This window comes from Bos taurus, chromosome 15 (assembly GCF_002263795.3).
Source record: "Bos taurus isolate L1 Dominette 01449 registration number 42190680 breed Hereford chromosome 15, ARS-UCD2.0, whole genome shotgun sequence".
Classification (NCBI taxonomy): Eukaryota; Metazoa; Chordata; class Mammalia; order Artiodactyla; family Bovidae; genus Bos; species Bos taurus.
In genome coordinates, this window is record NC_037342.1 from 54,634,072 (window position 1) to 54,651,492 (window position 17,421).

Genomic DNA, 17,421 nt, shown 5'->3' on the forward strand with positions numbered 1-17,421 from the left:
AGGACACAGGCAAGGCTGAGGCTGTCACCTCTGTGCAGCCTGCAGGCCACTCTGAACCAGGACTCGCCATGCTACGAGCAAGGGCCCCACCGCATCCCCAGGCTGCCCAGGCACAGTCCAGGTGGGGGCAGGGTAAGCTGGCCTTGGTGCTTGGATCACATGGGTGGGGAACAGGTCCTGCCCAGTCATACTTACAGGATCGCTCTGCGCGGGCAAACTGTCCGGCCACAATCCAGGAGAGTGCTGTGATAGCCACCAGGGCCCCCACGTGCAGGAACGGTGCTGTGCCCTTGGGTACAGGAAGGGGCAAGAGAGACTGTTGGCTCCCAGCCTTGCCCAGACCTTCTGGTCACCGGCATCCTTCCGGCCTATCTCTATCCATGGGGCAGGCAGCTGTCTCTATTTTTCAGAGGACACTGGGAGTCCAGGGACCCTGGGTGCTAGAATTCTCCCTGTCTCTGAGTTGCTCTGTGATGTGGACCCTTACTCCACCTTCTGGACTTTAGTCTGGAGGAATGGGAGTGACCTAAAGGTGTTGTCTTGTTCTGAGGGTCCTGGGGAACCAGCCAGTGGGCCCCCACCCCCACTCACCTGCAGGGAGATGAGGAGCACCTCCCACTCGTCCTCCCACAGCTGGGCCACGGCCGACATGGCCACCACGGTGGCCACCAGGATGGCCACCAGCCCGATCTATAGGGGAAGAGCCACCAGACGGTCAGGGGGCGCCAGAGCCTGGACAGCCCAAGGGTCCCCCGTGTGTGGGGGAGGGAGAGCAGAGGTGGAGAGACAAAGGGAGGGGCCGAGACACGGATGGGGAGAGTGGGGCGTGCGAGAGAGGCCAACCTGGCAGGGCGGAGGCAGGTAGATGACAGTGAGAGATGGAGGCAGGAGGAGGCAGGTGGGCGGCCTGGCGAAGAAGGGAACACGGGAGAAACAGGAGGGTGGAGAGAAGACAGGTGGGCTGGGCTGGGGACATGGCCCCAGGGCTCAGGGTGTGGCGAGGGAAGACACTCAGCAAACGGGGCCTCCCGGTGCCCAGCAGGTCCCATTCCAGGCCTTGCCCGCCCTCCCAGCCACCTTTCATCCTGTGTGACAGGTGAAGATATCAAGGCTCCCCTGGAGCTGGGGCGAAGGGTGACTTGCCCAGGTCACAGGGCAGGAGGCTGAGGAGCCGGGTTCTGTGCGGGAGCCTGACAGCCAGTCCACCTTCCCCCCGGCCTTCAGGCGGGAGCAACCAGAGGGGAGGCAGGGGTGGCCCCATGCGCCCTGTCACCAAGGCGCGCTCTCAGTCCCAGCCTCTAACGAGTTATGGGAGCTGCCCTCCCAGAGAGAGTAAGGAGCGGAGCTCTGATGGAACCCTTGTGGGACAGAAAGCTGTGGGGACAAAGGGATCTGACATGTGTCCTGTAACACAAGATGCTTCCCCACACTAAGCGATGCCTAGCTTCTGGTTATTTAGCCCCCAGGGTCCCTGCCTTGGGCCCTGGATCCACATCTGTGCACCACCAGCCTGGTCTCGTAAAACTCAGTCATGTCTTCACCCTGAAGCCTTCCACAGCCCCCAGCCCCACAAGGCGCCAGCCAGGACCGCCATCTCTGGTCCTCCTGACTCCCTACTGCCTGCTCCCATGGTTCTCTGTGCCAGCAGGGCTCTCGTCCTCTTTCTCTCCCTACAGTGCCTTTTCTGGCAGTGGCAGCAGCATTCCCAGAGCCCTCCAACAACCAAACAGGCTCTAAATTGAGTTTCTGGCTCGTGAGAGCAGCAACGGCAGCTGATCCATCTTCGTTCCCTGCCAGGCAGGGAAGATTCATTCTTGTCTGGGATTAAGGTTTCCTTTGGAGGTTTGTCGTTCTGGCCCATCAGCCTGGAAACAAATGTTCTAATAAGAAGCAGTAATAAGGCTGAAATGGGTAGGAACCCTTATGGACTGTGACAGGCCGGCCCAGAAGACATGGGAATAAGAGATATGAAGGTGTGTGGAGGGCCCAAGTGTGGCCTGGGTCTATGGGAGACCCCTTCGCTTTTTCCTCGTGTTTATCCTTGTGAAAGTCCAGTCAGGATTTTATCATCTTCATTTTACACATAGGAAAACGGGGCTCAGAGAGCATAAGGGTTTGCTTGGTCATGTAGCTTTGAGGGGGCAGAGTCAGAAGCAACTCCCACTTTGCCTGTCTTGGAGGTCAGGCTCTTTCTGGGGATCTGCCCTCACAGTGAAGTGGAGGGAGCCCCGGGGGGCATCCTCTCGACCCCCACCCCAACACGCAGGCTCCCTGCCCCCAGCTCCAGGGCACAGCAAGCATCTCTGGAGGGTCACTCCCTGAGCGTGTTGTATTATAGTAGTGAACTGCTAGTGGAAATACTTGTGATAAAACTGATTTCCCGGGAACCTAATGCAATGAAAATTTTTATCCTCTCTGAACTCGGCAGTTGTCATAGTGGCAACCATTATGCTCCGCAGCATTACTGCAACGGTCAGCGCCTGTGGGATTTCGCCACACGCACTGTGTCCTGAAGCCACGGAAACAGCGCTGATTCCTAACAACTAGACTGCTGTTCCTCAAGTCTGACTGCAAAGGATACATCCCACCCAGAAAGTGGGGAAAGCCCAGGGGAAGCCTCGGAGAAAGTGGTCTTTGGTTTTCCGTGCCGGAGGCACTGCGGTTCATGATGACAGCTGGAGGGATGGAGGATAAAGGAGTATGTCCGTTCATTCACTGAGCCCTGCCTGGGTGCTGGGACCCGGGAGGAGTTGGAAATCAGCCTTGCCAGCACGTTGGCCTCTTGGGAAGGTGATGAGAATCTGGGCTCTGTGTGGTTCAAGCCGCAGACGGCTGGCCCAGGGTTCAGGGACCCACTCATGTCATGTTCCTTGGTGACTGTGCCTAATGGGGGTGGTTACCCTCTCAGAGCGTGTTTCCTGAGCTGCAGACGTGGGGAGAGTGAGCACCTGCCTGAAAGGGGTTTGGAAAGATAAATGAGAACATGCAAGTGAAATGCTTAGCACATGGCACCCGACTCCAGTATTCTTGCCTGGAAAATCCCATGGACGGAGGAGCCTGTAGGCTGCAGTCCATGGGGTCGCTAAGAGTCAGACACGACTGAGCGACTTCACTTTCACTTTTCACCTTCATGCATTGGAGAAGGAAACGGCAACCCACTCCAGTGTTCTTGGCTGGAGAATCCCAGGGACGGGGGAGCGTGGTGGGCTGCCGTCTCTGGGGTCGCACAGAGGTGGACACGACTGAAGTGACTTAGCAGCATGGCTGGCAGCAAAATAGTCAGTGCTTACTAAATGTTGTGTTAGTTGCTCGGACGTGTCCTACTCTTTGCAGACAAATGTTAGTAACATAATTTTTTTAAAGTGGGCTTGGGTTTCCCTGGTGGCTCAGGGGTAAGGAATCTGCCCGTTAATGTACGAGATGCAGGAGTCGTGAGTTTGATCCCTGGGTTGGGAAGCTCCCCTGGAGAAGGAAATGGCAACCTACTCCATTATTCTTGGCTTGGAAATCTCATGGACAGAGGAGCCTAGAGGGCTATAGTCCATGGAGTTGCAAAGAGTCGGACACAACTTAGCACCTAAACAACAATGGCAGCATCGAAAAGAATGAAATAATGCCATTTGCAGCGATACAGATGGACCTAGAGGTTGTCAAACTGAGTGGAGTAGGTCAAATTTCATATGATATCACTTATACGTGGGATCTAAAAAAAAAATGGTACAAATGAACTTATTTTCAAACTAGAAATAGAGTCACAGATATACAAAACAAACTTCTGGTTACCAAGGGGGAAAGGGGTGGGAGGAATAAATTGGGAGATTGGGGTTGATATATATATATATACTACATCTAAAATAGGTAACTAATAAGAACCTACTGTGTAGCACAGGGAACTATACTCAGTATTCTGCAGTGACCTATGTGGGAAACTCTCTAAAAGTAGACATATGTCTAACTGAATCACTTGGCTGTACACCTGAAACTAACGGTATTGCAAATCAACTAAAAAGACTACACCGAGGCACCATTTTCACCCACTGGGAATGGCAAAGTCCGGAAATCCCCGAACACTTTATGGGCAAGGGTGGCTTTATAGGCACAATCATGTATTCCTGCTTGTGCGGGCTCAGTCGTGTCTGACTCTTTGTGATCCCATGGACTGTAGCTCCTCTGTCCATGAGATTTCTCAGGCAAGAATACTGGAGGGGGTTGCCATTTCCACCTCCAGGTGATCTTCCTGACTCAGGGATCGAACCCACATCTCTTGCATTGCAGGTGGATTCTTTTACTGCTGAATCACCAGGGAAGCCCATGCGTAAACTATACTGAAAAAAAAAAAAAAAAACCTACCAAAAAAAATGTTAAGATGCAAAATGAGGGTATAATAGGCTACCACTTCTGTTTAAAGAAAAAGGAATGTGTGTGTATGTGTGTGTACATACACACATCTGCATGTGCTTAAAATATCTCTGGAAAGATAACGGGGAGATTTACATTTTGTACTTCTTCTGTAATGTTGAACCGTGTCAATGTACTAATGGTCAAAAGTTAGTTAAAACACCCCCCCGGCCCCCCGCAAATAAGAATTCCTTAAAATCTTAGACTAAAACTATAGAGTCTTGCAGAGAGGTAGAATTTCCAGCCCCTACTTGACTACTGAGCCCCAGGGAGCTCCTTCCCTCCTGCTGCAGTGGATCCAGCTAAGCATCAGCTGGAACGTGCCTCATGCTGAGATCTCTTGGGAGGGATCAGAGGGGAGAGAAAGGCAGGGCTGGCACCCTGGGAGCTGGCACCGGTGCAGATGAAGGGATCTGAGCCCCCTGCCCCCAGGAGAAGACTCCCTGCACTGTGCTGCTGCCCGGGCTGGCTTGAGCCTCCAGATGCCTCTCCGCGGGGATCAAGCAGGTGTGCCCTGGCCTGCCGAGAGCCAGGCATGCCCCAGAGGAGGGGGCCGCGGTGTGCACCAGCCCCACCTGCGGTGCCCGCAGTTGTTGTCCTTTCAAGTGTCAGCTTTGCAGCTGGGAAAAGAAAGTCCCTCACAGAGAAGTCTTCAGAAGTGCAGAGGAGATCTTAGGAAAGAGTGATGAGCAAGAGGAAGGTGGGAGGGGACCAGAGGCGGCTCACTGCTTTTTATCCCTCCAGGACTTTAGTCACCTGGGTCTGACTCCCCAGCTCCAGACCCTGGAGGCACACCTAGATGCCCACAGGCACCTCCCACTCCATGCAGCCCAAGTGGAGCTCACCACATCCTTCTTCCAGTTCTTGTTCTGTATCCTTTTAGCTGGAAGTGAGCCCCTCCCCTCAGAGTCACTCTGGACCCATCTCACGGGCTCATGATTATTCCTGGACATTTCTGCCTCTTCCTGAATGGCCAGCCCATGGAGTCAGGCTCTGGGGAAAGGGAGGTGGCACGGCCCTCTCTCAGGGGCCCTGGTGCTCCTGGGAGGGAGGGCCTCTCTCTGGGTCAGTTCTGTGCCACTCCTGAGCCCACTGGGGTCTCAGAAAGAGCAGGAGGCATCAGCCACATGCATTGCACGCTATGTGTGCCATGAACAGTGAGCCAGAGAGTCAAGGCTCTGGAATGTATGATGCCTCTTTGCTTTGGGTCCAACCCTGCGTGGGGCACTGGGGACACAGAGATGGAAAGTCAGTTCTGGTCTCTGCACGGAGCTCCTAGACTAGGGAGGGTCGGGGTCAGGGAGCCAGATGGAAATGGACAATGAGACATCAGGACTGTGGCCAGGGAGCCTTAGGGGACTGGGGGAGCCTGAGAAGCTTTGTGTAGGTGGGAGGAAAACCAAGGAAGGGTTCAAAAGAGAGAGAAAGGGAGGTAGGAGCAAAAACATAAAGCAGAGAAGAGGCAGGCGTGCTGGGAGGGCCTGAGATGTCTCGTGTGGCAGAAGCCGAGGGTGACGGTCCCAGGACAGCAGTTGGGAGACGTCAGCAAGGGGCCAACCTGCTCAGGGCCTTAATGTCTGGAGGGAGAGCTTGGATCATCCTGGGAGCAATGGAAGCTGGGGGAAGGGCTTTAAACTGGGAGTCATAACACTGAATCAGAGTTTTAAGATGAGCTCACTGAAGAGAAACAGAGGATGAGACTGAAGTCAGAGCCAGCCAGAGAGCTGGAGCTGTGACCTACACTGGTTAACCACACGGCTGTAGACCTAGGAGCCTGGACCCTCTACTTATTAAGTTGGAAACCTTGGGCAAGTTACTTAACCTCTTTGTACCTCAGTTTTCCCAACTGCAAATGGGATGATAACAGCACCTATGCTGCAGGGCTGCTGAGGCGGTAAATGAGTAAATACAGTCCAGTGTTAGCTCCTAGAACAGTTAGAACCATGATCCAGGGAGGGAAGGTGTGTCTGGGCCCTCCCTCTGCGGCTGTGGCCTCCAGCCTCTCCCCTCCTCCCTGGGTCCCTTGGAGGCCCCCTTACCTTGTGAAGCCAGTGCAAGTTCATCTGTTGCCCCACGGCGATGTGGCATAGTGCCAGGACCTGAAGGAGGGCCCGGAGGGCAAGAGTCAGGCATCACGTGTGGCCCGGGTTCCTGCCAGTTCCCCAGACACCCTGCTCCCCCGGCTCTCCAGGCCCGGCTCAAGCAGTCAGCTAACCAGCAAACCATTTTCATGCCCAGCCCTGCTCAGCTCTGCCCAAACCTGGCCGCCTCCCAGATTATTTCAGGTTCCTCCAGGTGCCTTCTCCTCTAGGATTTTTCCCTCAAGAGCTCATTGGGCCCTGCTGCACTTGGGCTGCCTAATTCATGTTTTGGGAGTTCCAGGACCCCGGATTCTGAAGAAGACTTGAGCCTGTCCCCCAGGAGCCTGGAGAGTTGCTTTGATGCTCACTCACTAGGGTAAAGAATCTGCGTGCAATGCAGGAGACCTGGGTTTGATCCCTGGGTCGGGAAGATGCCCTGGAGAAAGGAATGGCAATCCACTCCAGTGTTCTTGCCTGGAAAATTCCATGAACAGAGGAGACTGGCGGGCTACAGTCCATGGGGTCACAAAGAGTTGGACACGACTGAGCAGGTAACACACACCCAGGAGCTCCCAGGCCTGCCTGGGGACTGAGTTGAGTCTGAAGGAGCACCGTGGTGGAAGCAAGGACCAAAGCAGACGTTCTTGGAAGAGGAAGTCTGCGGTGGGGCCTAACAGTGGGATGTCCTCATGGGGTCAGGGGAAAACATTCCAGAAGAGGGCAATGCAAGAGGACCTCCCACCTTGAAGGAACCAAGCCCCAGAGGTCTGGAGAAAAGCCAGCCGTCCTCCTCAAACCAGGGTGGGGCCCTCCATCAGCCCAGCACAGGCCAGACCTCCCTTCCCCTGGGAACAGGGCCACCTCCCTCTGAGACAGCCCCACGTACCTGGAGGCCAGCGATGTAAGTGAAGGCAGCTGCTGTGGTCATGAGGATGGGCACGGACCAGTCACTCCAGTAGCCCATGCGGTTGTAGAGGTACCTGCCAGGAGGAGAAGGGGCAGGGGTCAGACCTCTATCAGGGAGCCTGGATGCTCCCTGGGGCCTGCCAGCTCTCAGCTCTCAGGTGGCCTGCTCAGGTACTAGACTCTGGCCCTTCAGTGAGGAGGTCACTGCTTCCCTGGTCATCGGTCAGCCTGTGGAGGGCTCTCGGGGGGCACCTGGGCATGGCAAGAAGCATAAACAAAAAAACAACTTCCCTTAATTCCAGTGCCCAGAAGTAATCATCACCAAAACTCTGCTGCCTTTTTCTGGTGGGTGCCCCCCTCTGCTTATATATTTTTGTAAACAGCAAAGCCGAGACCCCACTGTGTATAGCACAGGGGTTAGAGTTCAGGCTTTGGAGGGAGGCACTCGCAGATTCAAATCCCCTGGCTTGCAGGGTGCTGGGGAGGTGACAGACTTCCCTAATGCTAAGATGCTATTGATTGTGACATTCATCTCAATTTCAACGTCAACATTTGAAAAGATGAGGTCTTAGGATCGATGACATGTAACACCTGACTTCCCTGCACCTTAGTTTCTTCATCTACAGGATAGAATAACAAAGTGCCCTTCCTAGGGTTTCCTGAGGATGAAGTTTATGTGAGGAACAAGGTAAGTACTCAACCCTCTGCTTTTTATTAACATAAGCATTTACTGACGTCAGTAAAAGCCTGAGGAAATGTGATTTTTCTCAGAGTCATGAGGTTTTCTGTTGCACTAATGTACTGCATGAAGCCAACTTCCTACTAATGACAATTAATAGTTTCCAATTATTCACTGTTATAAATTAACACAAAAACTCTTTGGCACATACCTTTCTGCATTACTAATTATTTCCTTAGGAGAGACTCCTACAGATGGAATCACAGGACCAAAGGGAATGAGCTGTTTTTAGGGTTCCTGTTGGAGCCTGATAAGTTGCTCTCCAGAAAGACTGAACCACCCACATCCTCCCTGTACAAGTGGGGAAACTGAGGCTTAGAGAAAGCAGCAAGCAACGTGCACAGGGTCATCAGAGAAAATGAGCCGGCACCAGGCAGCTTCAGGCCTGCTACCCTCTTGGGGCTGGGAGGACTGCAGGAAGACACCGTGGGGTGGGTACCTGCTCTCCCCTGGCCCTCACCCTCAGAATTCGAGGGCAAGATTTACTCAAGGTGAAACTGAGGCCCAAGAAAAGGCAGCCCCCGGCCCTGGTAACTACTCCTACAAAGCCTCTGGCTCCACGTGCCTCTCCCATTCCTGGGAGAATTGGAGGGAGCCCCCCTGCCAATTCCCAGTTGACAGTAACAGACCAGCCAGTCCCTCCATGGCTTTCCCCATTCAGCCCGACCATCCAGGTCTTTGCTCGCCTCTTCTTACTGCATGAGCTATCCCTGGAGGCTCTCTGTACTCTGAGGACCAGGCCACGGGCTCCTGAATCCCAGCACAACTCCAGGAAACCAAGGAGACTGACTAAGGGAGCTGCAGGTCCCCAGACCCTCCCCGAGCACAGGCATGCCTTCCCTCTGCGGCCTCCCCAACATCCATCCTCTGCTTGAGCTGCCCAGCGACAGGGAGCCCAGTCTCTGGGCAGAGCGGGGTGGCCCCGTGGACCACGTGATACAATCAGGTAGTTTAAGTCCCTGTCCCAGGTCTGACTGCATCCTGCTGTGTGACTACAGAGAGGCTACTTAACCCACTGAGCCCCAGTCTCCCAGACTGTCCTAATATGTGCGCTTGGCACTAGCTGGTTGTATGGCCACAGGGGAGTCCTGTCCCTCTCCGGGCTTAGCTGCTCCTTCTGCATGTGACAGGGTGGACCAGCACTGGGGCAGCAGCCCTGCAGCTCAGCAGAGCCATCCAAGGACCTCAGGGAAGGCCCATCAGGGAATGCTCCCACTTGCCCATAGCAGTGCCTGTGCTTTGGGCCTGAGAGGATGAATAATTTATTTATGGCATTTAATAAAGGCCAGAGGCCACCTCTGGGACTCGGCTGGGGCCCCGGCTGATCTCGCCGGGCTGTTGCAGGGCAGCAGCCTGTCCTTTATTGAGATCATTAATCACAGAAGCACAGCCTGGTGCCATGCAGAGGGGAGTGGATGCCAGACTCCATGAACTGAGTCTTAGGATCACTACAAAATCCTTGAACCACAGCCCATCAGAAGCCCAGAGTCCAGAAATCATAAATTCTAACATCATGACCACCTTCCAGCTGGAGATTCAGCCTCCCAGGAAGCGACCTTGGGTTTAGGGGAGCCTGGAGCCCTCTCACATCCATCATCTCATTTTGTCCTCAGAAAGACCTGCTATCTGCTGGCGCTCTGCTATCCCATTTTACAGAAGAGGACACCAAGCCTGAGAGAGGACTCACACTCCTGTGCCCATGGCCACACTGAGCTGGATTTCTAACCAAGAGGAAAAGGCAGCACCGGAGGGGCAGGGAGCACCAGCTGCCAAGCCCCAACTCCGCCCCCAACTGCTCATCTGAACTTGGGCCTCAGTTTCCACACCTGTCAGTGGGCAAGTTCCTACTGGAGCTGGTGACCTTCCCCTCCTCCATGCCATCCACTGTTAGACAAAGGCAGGCCGTGGGGGAGCAAGGGCAGGGGATGAAGCAGGATAGGTGCCCTTGTGCACCCAGCCCCAGACATGTCCTTGGACCTGAGGCTGCTGCCCACAAGGGACCCTGAGCTTTCCCAGAACCACAGCATCTGCCAGCCCGGCCCACGGCCCTGCTCAGGGAGGCAGGAGGCCTGGGGTCGGGGACCACCTCCTCTGCTGAGGCCTTGGTTTCTTTGAGCCTTGGAGTCCTTGTCCACAAGGGGTCCAGAGGTCCCAGCTCCCAGCCGAGCCCCTGCCCTGTCTTACATCCCTATTTCCATGATAGCAGCAGCAGGAAGGAGCTCCCTGTTCTCCCCAGCTGGTCTCAGCTCCCCTAAGTGTCTGTTCTCTCTAGAGGATTACGCCCTCAAAAGTTACACAGTGAGCTGGTGGCCAGTGGTGGCCGGGCCCTGAGGACAAGCCTGGGAGAGAGGTTCAAACCTGTCCCTCACCCCCGACCCCAGTCTCAGCCACCAGATGCCCAGGCCCCAGGCCCCGCCCCCTGGTCCCCACTCACCAGTTGAATTCATCGTAGTCATTGTGGACTTCCCACCAGAAGTACAGCCAGGTGAGCGTGAGGCCGAAGGTGAAGGTCAGGAGCAGGAACCAGAGGCGCTCCCACTGGAGGGGCGGAGCAAGGGCAGGGGTCAGCGGGGGCAAGGCTGGCCCTCAGGCCACCATCGCCCAGAACGTTCCCACCCCTCCCCCCGTGGCAGCCCCACCGCCAGGCGGGTGCACAAGGGCACCTATCCTGCTTTACCCACGGCCCTCGCTCCCCCACGGCCTGCCTTTGTCAAACAGTGGAAGGCATGAGGAGGGGAAGTTCCCTCAGCTCCAGTAGGAACTCGCCCACCAACAAGTGTGGAAAATGAGGCCCAGGTTCAGACGAGCAGTTGGGGACAGAGTTGGGGTATGTTAGGCAGTGCTCCCCGCCCCTCTTCACACGGGTGGGGACTTGAGGCTCAGAGAGGGAAGTGACCTGACCAACATCATCACACCCAGAGTCACAAATGATGGGGAACCAGGGCAGGGTCGGGGGTCCACCCCAGAGCTGGGCCCTTAGTGCTGCAGCCTGAGGCCCTTCCTGTGTGCACTGTCTCCAGGACCAAAGGCCACATCTGCCTGAGCCTTCCCACTGGGAGGGTGATCCCGGGTCCGAGGGGTCACATTCCTCACCTCCGCCCCTGCTACACCAAGGCCCAGAGGGGCGAAGCAACTTGCTCGAGTCACACAGCAAGTTAGAGAAGGGTTAAAGAGCAGTGCCCCAGCCTCTAGATTTGAAGGAATGTTCTACCACCCCCACCTGGGGTCAGCCCCTCTATCTCATGGGGCCCGGGGGTGGGGTGAGGGCAGTGTGCGTGTTGGGTGGATGGAGGGGGTCCTGCTGACGCCGCCTCTGCTGCTTCCCCCAGAGGTCTGCAGGCACTTCCGGCTGGGCCCTCCGGTGTACCCCTGCTTCCATCCGTCCCCTTATCTCAGAGGCACAACAAGCTTGGAACATCCTGCTCTCTGGGAAACTGCTGAGATCATGAGCACAAACAACAGCTCGGAGGGGAAGTCAGTGCAGGAGGGACCCAAGACCACCCCCCACCTTGAGAGGCTGGAGGGCTTGGAGGAGCTCAGCGTCTCTCATCCAGCCACTGCCCGGGCCCCCTGCAGCTTTGCTGGCACCTCTGATCCTTCCGGCACCGCACAGCCAGCTTGGAGCTACAGTTCTAAGCCCAGTTTAACCTCTCGATGTCTCTGTCTAGAAAGCAAGGCTTCTCAGGTCCACCAGACAGCCCTCTTCCTCCTCCTCGAGGCCTTCCCCATCCCAGCAGGGATTCCATCTCCGCAGAGCTTCCATAATGGGGGCACCCCTGTCAGTTATGACATGACCCCTGCAGTTCTAGAACTGTCCCACTGTGTGTCAGGAACTCCCCCCCACCCCCGCTATACTGTAACCACCTCGAGGTCTGGGTGGTCTTCATATTCCCAGGGTGAGTGGCAACTTAAGATAGATTTGATAGTGAGATGGTAGACGAGAAAAGACTCTTTCTCTGACGCTGGCATGAGTGTGCCCACCCAGGAGACATTTCACTCTGGGTTTACCAACTTACTACCCCCTCCAAAGAGGAGCCCTTGGTATTCTGTGAACGCCGAGCCAGCAGTAGTGAGTGGCCCTCTGTCCACAGAGATCACTCTCCCTCAGTAGGTATGAGGCCTCTGGCCAGAGGACAAGGTTCTGAGAAGGGCCCAGGTGAGGGGGGAGCCTCAGCCAATGATGAGTCCTGTCCCAGGTCAGCAGCATGGAGGTCAGTAGGTGGTGGGAATCAGGGGAATAGTATCAGGGACAGTGACAGGGAGAGAACCGGCCACACGTGCTGGGAGGGGATGTCCTTGGTGACACGTGACGCAGGACCCAGTGACAATTCTGACAGGTGATCAGGAAGACTGCGGGTGTCAGGAGGGCCCACAGTGGACAGGGGTCCTGAGTACCAAGGGTCACTGTTCTCACTGGGCTGGATCCCGACAATGGGGCAGGAAGGATGGGGCAAGAATGAGGGGCATCCCCTCCCTACCCCTGGAAACCCACACGAAGGACTAGGAACGTCATTATTGGAACAAGGCATGAGCTGGGGTTGGGGGCCACCCAAGGTTGACAATACTGGGAGCTGAAAGCCAGAGGTCCTACGGCCACAGGGAGCCTGTAGATGGGGGTGAAGAGGCTCTGTTCACAGCAGGTCACTCAGAACAATCAGAGGAAAAAACCGAATGGCAGGGCCTGGAAGAAAGGGAGGGAAAGCCAGGAGCTCGGGGAGGAAGTGGCCTAGGGAGAAGTTCCACTGAGAGAGGCTGCAGTGGCAGGACTGGTCCTTGTCTGGGCAGCTTATAGGGGAGGGGCCTGAGCCAGCCCCGCCCCTCACCAGCCAGCCTGGCTCTGCTCCAGGCGGTTCAGCCACTGGCCCTCCACCACCTCCCACTGTCTGCACGATGCCCGGGTATGTATCCCCATCTCAGAGCAAACAAAGATCCCAAGTCTCGGAGAAGGGCAGCCACATATACAGGCTGAGCAAGTTGTAGAGCCCCCGCACTGAGAGGTGCCACTCACATCATGGTCGCACCACTGACGTGCATGTTTGTCATGACAAGTTTTCCAGCAGGTAATGGTCAAAAGCCCTGCGGAAGGGCCACCCTTTGCTTATTTGCACAGAGGCTCAAAGTGGGTAAGTGGTAGTGAGTCAGAGGTTGAGCAACGTATTCAAGGTGACCAAGTAGAGGAGGAGCGGAGGTAGGAGGCAACCCTCTGCAGCTCCCTTGGGAACCTGCATAGCTCTCCCGGAAACCCACCTTTGCCCTCTGGGACACAAGTGTGACAATCCCAAACCCAGCTCAACTCCCTGAGATTCCTTTCTCCTCTCTCACTGGGGCCCATCCCCTAGGCCAAGCCTTCCTCTCCTTCAGGAACTCCTCCCATCGCTGCAGCCCCCAAGACCTCCCTTTCTTTTTCCTTTTTCTTTTTGGCCCCACTGCATGGCACGTGGGACCTTAGTTCCCTGACCAGGGATCAAACCTATGACCCCTGTATTAGCAGTGCGGTCTTAAACACTGGACCACCCGAGAAGTCCCAGGACCTCCCTTTCTTCACTGCTTCTGCACAGACTCTTGGTACCCACCAACTTGACCTGGAAAGAAGCCAGGCTCAAGAGGGAGACAGACCTGGCTCTGCCACTTGGGTAAGTTACCACTGAGCCTTGTTTTCCTCCCCTGTAAAGAGGCAATAACACCCGTACTCTGGAGGGTTGATGTTAAATGAAGTGATGTACATCAAGTGGTACACAGTAGGTGCATAATAAGGGGCAGTTAGTTCACTGGGCTGCAGACTCCTTCCGCGCAGGGATGGCTGAAGTATCTGTGCACCCTGGCCCACAGCCCTCGGAGGACTGTGGTGCTCAGACACGCTGTGAGGAGAAGACGGTGTGGACGTGGTGGGGATGCAGGGAGGCCTCAGGGCCACCAGTGACAAGGACGTCATCCAACCCTGGGTTTATCCTCAGGCGAATCCTGGGGGCCCCTGGAATCCAAGGGAAGGAACTCCCATTGTGACACCCCAGCCCCTTCCCTTCCGAGTCTAGCAGCTGCCTGAGAGCAGGACAAAGGTCAGTGATTCCTGACTGGCTACAGAGGCACAGGGAAGTGGCTGAGAGCAGCCGGGGAAGGGGATGGGTGAGCTCTGGCTGTGGACGGGCAGGCGGCTCCCTCCCTGCACAGGGGTGGCTGTGGGGGAGCGTCCCAGAGGCCCCGGCCCCATCCTGTCTCTTCCACTCTTGCCCCCACCCTCCTCTGTCCCACACCTGGCAGCAGTGCACCAATTTTTCCTGCTGGTTGTCACGTCTTCTCCTCATCCCTCTTATCTCTGTCCCGCCTGCAGCCTTCTGCATTCAGAGGAGACCGTGCGTGCGGAAACAGCTTATTAGCAGCCGGGCTTACAGGGTCACACAGCACTGCAGCCACAGATCCCAGCCCATGCAGGACGTGTGAGCACAGGCCATGCTGCTGCCGGGTGCTGCCCGCCCCAGACTGTGCCCTGGGCTAGAACTCTACACACAGACACTGCTGTGGGTGCACCCCTAGGGTCCCCTAGCATCTGGGGCACCTCCAAATAGAACCTGGAGCCTGAAATCTGCATCAGGATGGCACCTGAGTGGGAGCCGCCTCCCTGCCCTTGGTACCACCATGGACTTCAGACTCACACTCAGAGGCAGAGCTGTCTGGCAGGACTCCTATTCCCTGCGTGTCCCTCGAGACAGAGACTGTGTCTGTGGCCCCCAGGACAGGAGCGCCCCTGCTTTGGCTCCTACAGCTCCAGGGATGGGTACTCCTGTCCGCATGCTGCTTGGCCCTCCTCTGGGCTGAGGGTTCTCCCTTCTGAGACAGTGGCCGGACAGGGGCAGGGCAAAGTCCTGTAACATTGGGTGAGAATCCCAGACAGGCTGCCTACTAAATGGTGGCCTTGGAGAAGACACTGCTTTATCCTCCCCGAGCACCGACTTCCTGTTCTGTAAAATGGGGACGGCAGTGTTGGACAGAAGTGCTTGGCAATGGCAGGGTGTCAGGAGTTGCTTTTCTTGCTTCCATCCCTCCCGAAGTCTGCTCCTCAGCTGCAATCCTGCTGCCAGTTCTCTGATACCACCCAGAACAAATCCAGCCAAAGGGCAGGAACACTGGGGTCAAATGACCAGGGCACGGGGCAATATAATCAAGAGCTGGGTTTTCATTCCCCGCCCTCCTACTGCTAGCTGTGTGGCCATGGGCCAACGGTTCAGAACCTCATTCAATCCCCAGCTTCCTCCTCTATTCCTGAAGATGACATCACCTCTACCTCATGGGAGGGCTGCCAGGCCTGAATGTGACTACAGATGTAAGCTTAAGTCGCCAAATCCACGATCGTTCCTATAATTATCATTTCGTGTCTGACAGCCCTTTAATTATGTGAAGACAGTGATCAAGTGTTCCCCGCCCCCTGCTCTACATCAAATTTCCCCAGCTGCTTACAGCCAAGCAGATCACCCCTTCCCAGCCCAGGGCAGGTGCCATGGTCAGGGGGATGCAGAGGTCAGGCTCAGTTCTGCAGGTTGCAGTTCTAGGAGCCGGCAAAGATGAAGGAAGAAGACCCTGACCTGACACAGCAGCTGCCCCATCCGGGCTCACAGCACGATGCGGCCGCCCCGGAAGACAGAGCCTTGGAAGAGCACTTCATAAAGCTGGGGGTGGGGCACTCCTAGCAGCCCTCTACCTGCTCCATCGCATCTCATCCTCTCCACAGCTCTGCAAAGCAGCAGGAATAGTCAGAGGAAACCAGGCCTCGGGGAGGGAAAGTGGGCTGCCCAAGGTCACAAGGGGCAAACGTGAGCCAGAATTCACAACCAGGTCTGGGTGCCTCCAGCTTCTTCAACTATCCCAAAGCAACAAGCAGCAGGCCCTGTAATTATCCTTGTCTGACCAAGGAGGAAAATCACAGGCAGTGCCAGAGGAGGAGCCTTGGGATTTCAGCATTCGAAAAGATTTCAGAGATCATCCTGCCTCATCCACTAAAGGTCCAATTAAGAACAGGAGAAACTGAGACCCAAAGACAGGGAATGGTCTGGAAGGATGGACACAGGATGAATGCCAAGTAAATCAGTACACAGAAAGGTCGGAGAATTCAACAGATGATATTGGGACATCTGGACATCCTTGTGTGTGTGTGTGTGTGTGTAATTAGACTCCTACCTTACACCTCACACCAAACTAAATTCCAGCATCTCCCTCCACATCCGAGCCACTACTTTCTTCCAATCATTCTACATACATACTGAGCCCTGGACACTGGGAGATAAAGCCTGGACTCCACGCTGAGCAGCCTGCACAGAAGACTGACCAGCCAGGAGGCAACTGGAGTCCTAGAAGCCAGTATGGTGAATGGGGCAAGCATGGGCTGCTCCAGAGCACACTGCCAGTTATGGGGGCAGGGATGGTCTGGAGGGCTTCCTGGAGGAAGAGATGCTTGTAGCAAAGCTGAAAGGAACAGGCTTTTTGGAATGACAAGGTAAGGGAGGGTGTGGAACATGCAAAGGCACAGAACCTGGTGGCTTTTGTTTGGGATAACTGGCTTCTGGCAGGTTTATAAAAGCTTCGTCAGGACTTCCCTGATGGTCCTGTGGCTAAGACTCCGAGTCGCTATTGCAGGGTGCCCAGGTTAGATCCCAGGGTTGGGGAACTAGATCCCAGATGCCACAGCTAAGAGGTCACATGCTGCAACTAAAGATACCATGTGCTGGAACTAAATGAATAAAGAAATATTGGTGCAGCCAAAAAAAAAAAAAATTGAAAAAAAATCACTAAAAATCAAAATTAAATTTCAAAAAGTTTCCTCTATGTAAGAGTATTAACTTTAGTATAGATTATCTATTTTTTCTTATTTTATCAGTTGACTTCAATTTTGGTTTTCATGCTTTTTATATAAAAAATTAAATTTTTATGCAGTCAAATCTATCCCTCTTTTCCTTTATAGGCTTTTGTCTTTGGTATCGTGTTAGGGAACGTGGCTTGTGATTATGTATTTTACACTGATGATTTCTCATTGTTGACATTTAAATCTGTAGTTCACCTATCCATCTATAGCTCCGTATGTGTGTATACGTGTATGGACAGAGGTTTGAAAGCCTTTCCTCTAAAGCATGAAGATGAGAATTTCTTTTACTTTCTATCTTCCTGAGTTGTTTGAATTTCCTCAATATGTTCTTCCTAAATAGAAAAAAAAAGAGCTTAAAAAAAGAAAAAAACACATTTTAATCCATCTGGAATTTCTTCTCATTTGAAGTAAGAGGCAGGGATCTAATTTTACTTTCACCAAATGGA

At 54.7% G+C, this 17,421-nt stretch overlaps 1 protein-coding gene and 1 long non-coding RNA gene across 11 annotated transcripts in view; one reads left to right on the forward strand and one right to left on the reverse strand.

Annotated features, from left to right (window-relative positions):
• Positions 1 to 17,421, reverse strand: part of GDPD5 (glycerophosphodiester phosphodiesterase domain containing 5) — a 91,233-nt gene that overhangs the window by 18,529 nt on the left and 55,283 nt on the right. For 8 of the 10 annotated variants that reach the window (NM_001101141.1, XM_010812694.4, XM_005216250.5 and 5 more), the window contains 5 exon segments: positions 196 to 289; positions 592 to 690; positions 6,438 to 6,497; positions 7,366 to 7,459; positions 10,559 to 10,662. In NM_001101141.1, coding sequence (NP_001094611.1) covers positions 196 to 289; positions 592 to 690; positions 6,438 to 6,497; positions 7,366 to 7,459; positions 10,559 to 10,662 — 451 coding nt within the window. 10 annotated transcript variants of the gene reach the window in all.
• Positions 13,668 to 17,021, forward strand: LOC132342344 (uncharacterized). The gene is made up of 3 exons (XR_009490680.1): positions 13,668 to 13,757; positions 14,079 to 14,180; positions 14,453 to 17,021. It is a non-coding gene; the product is annotated as an uncharacterized lncRNA (long non-coding RNA).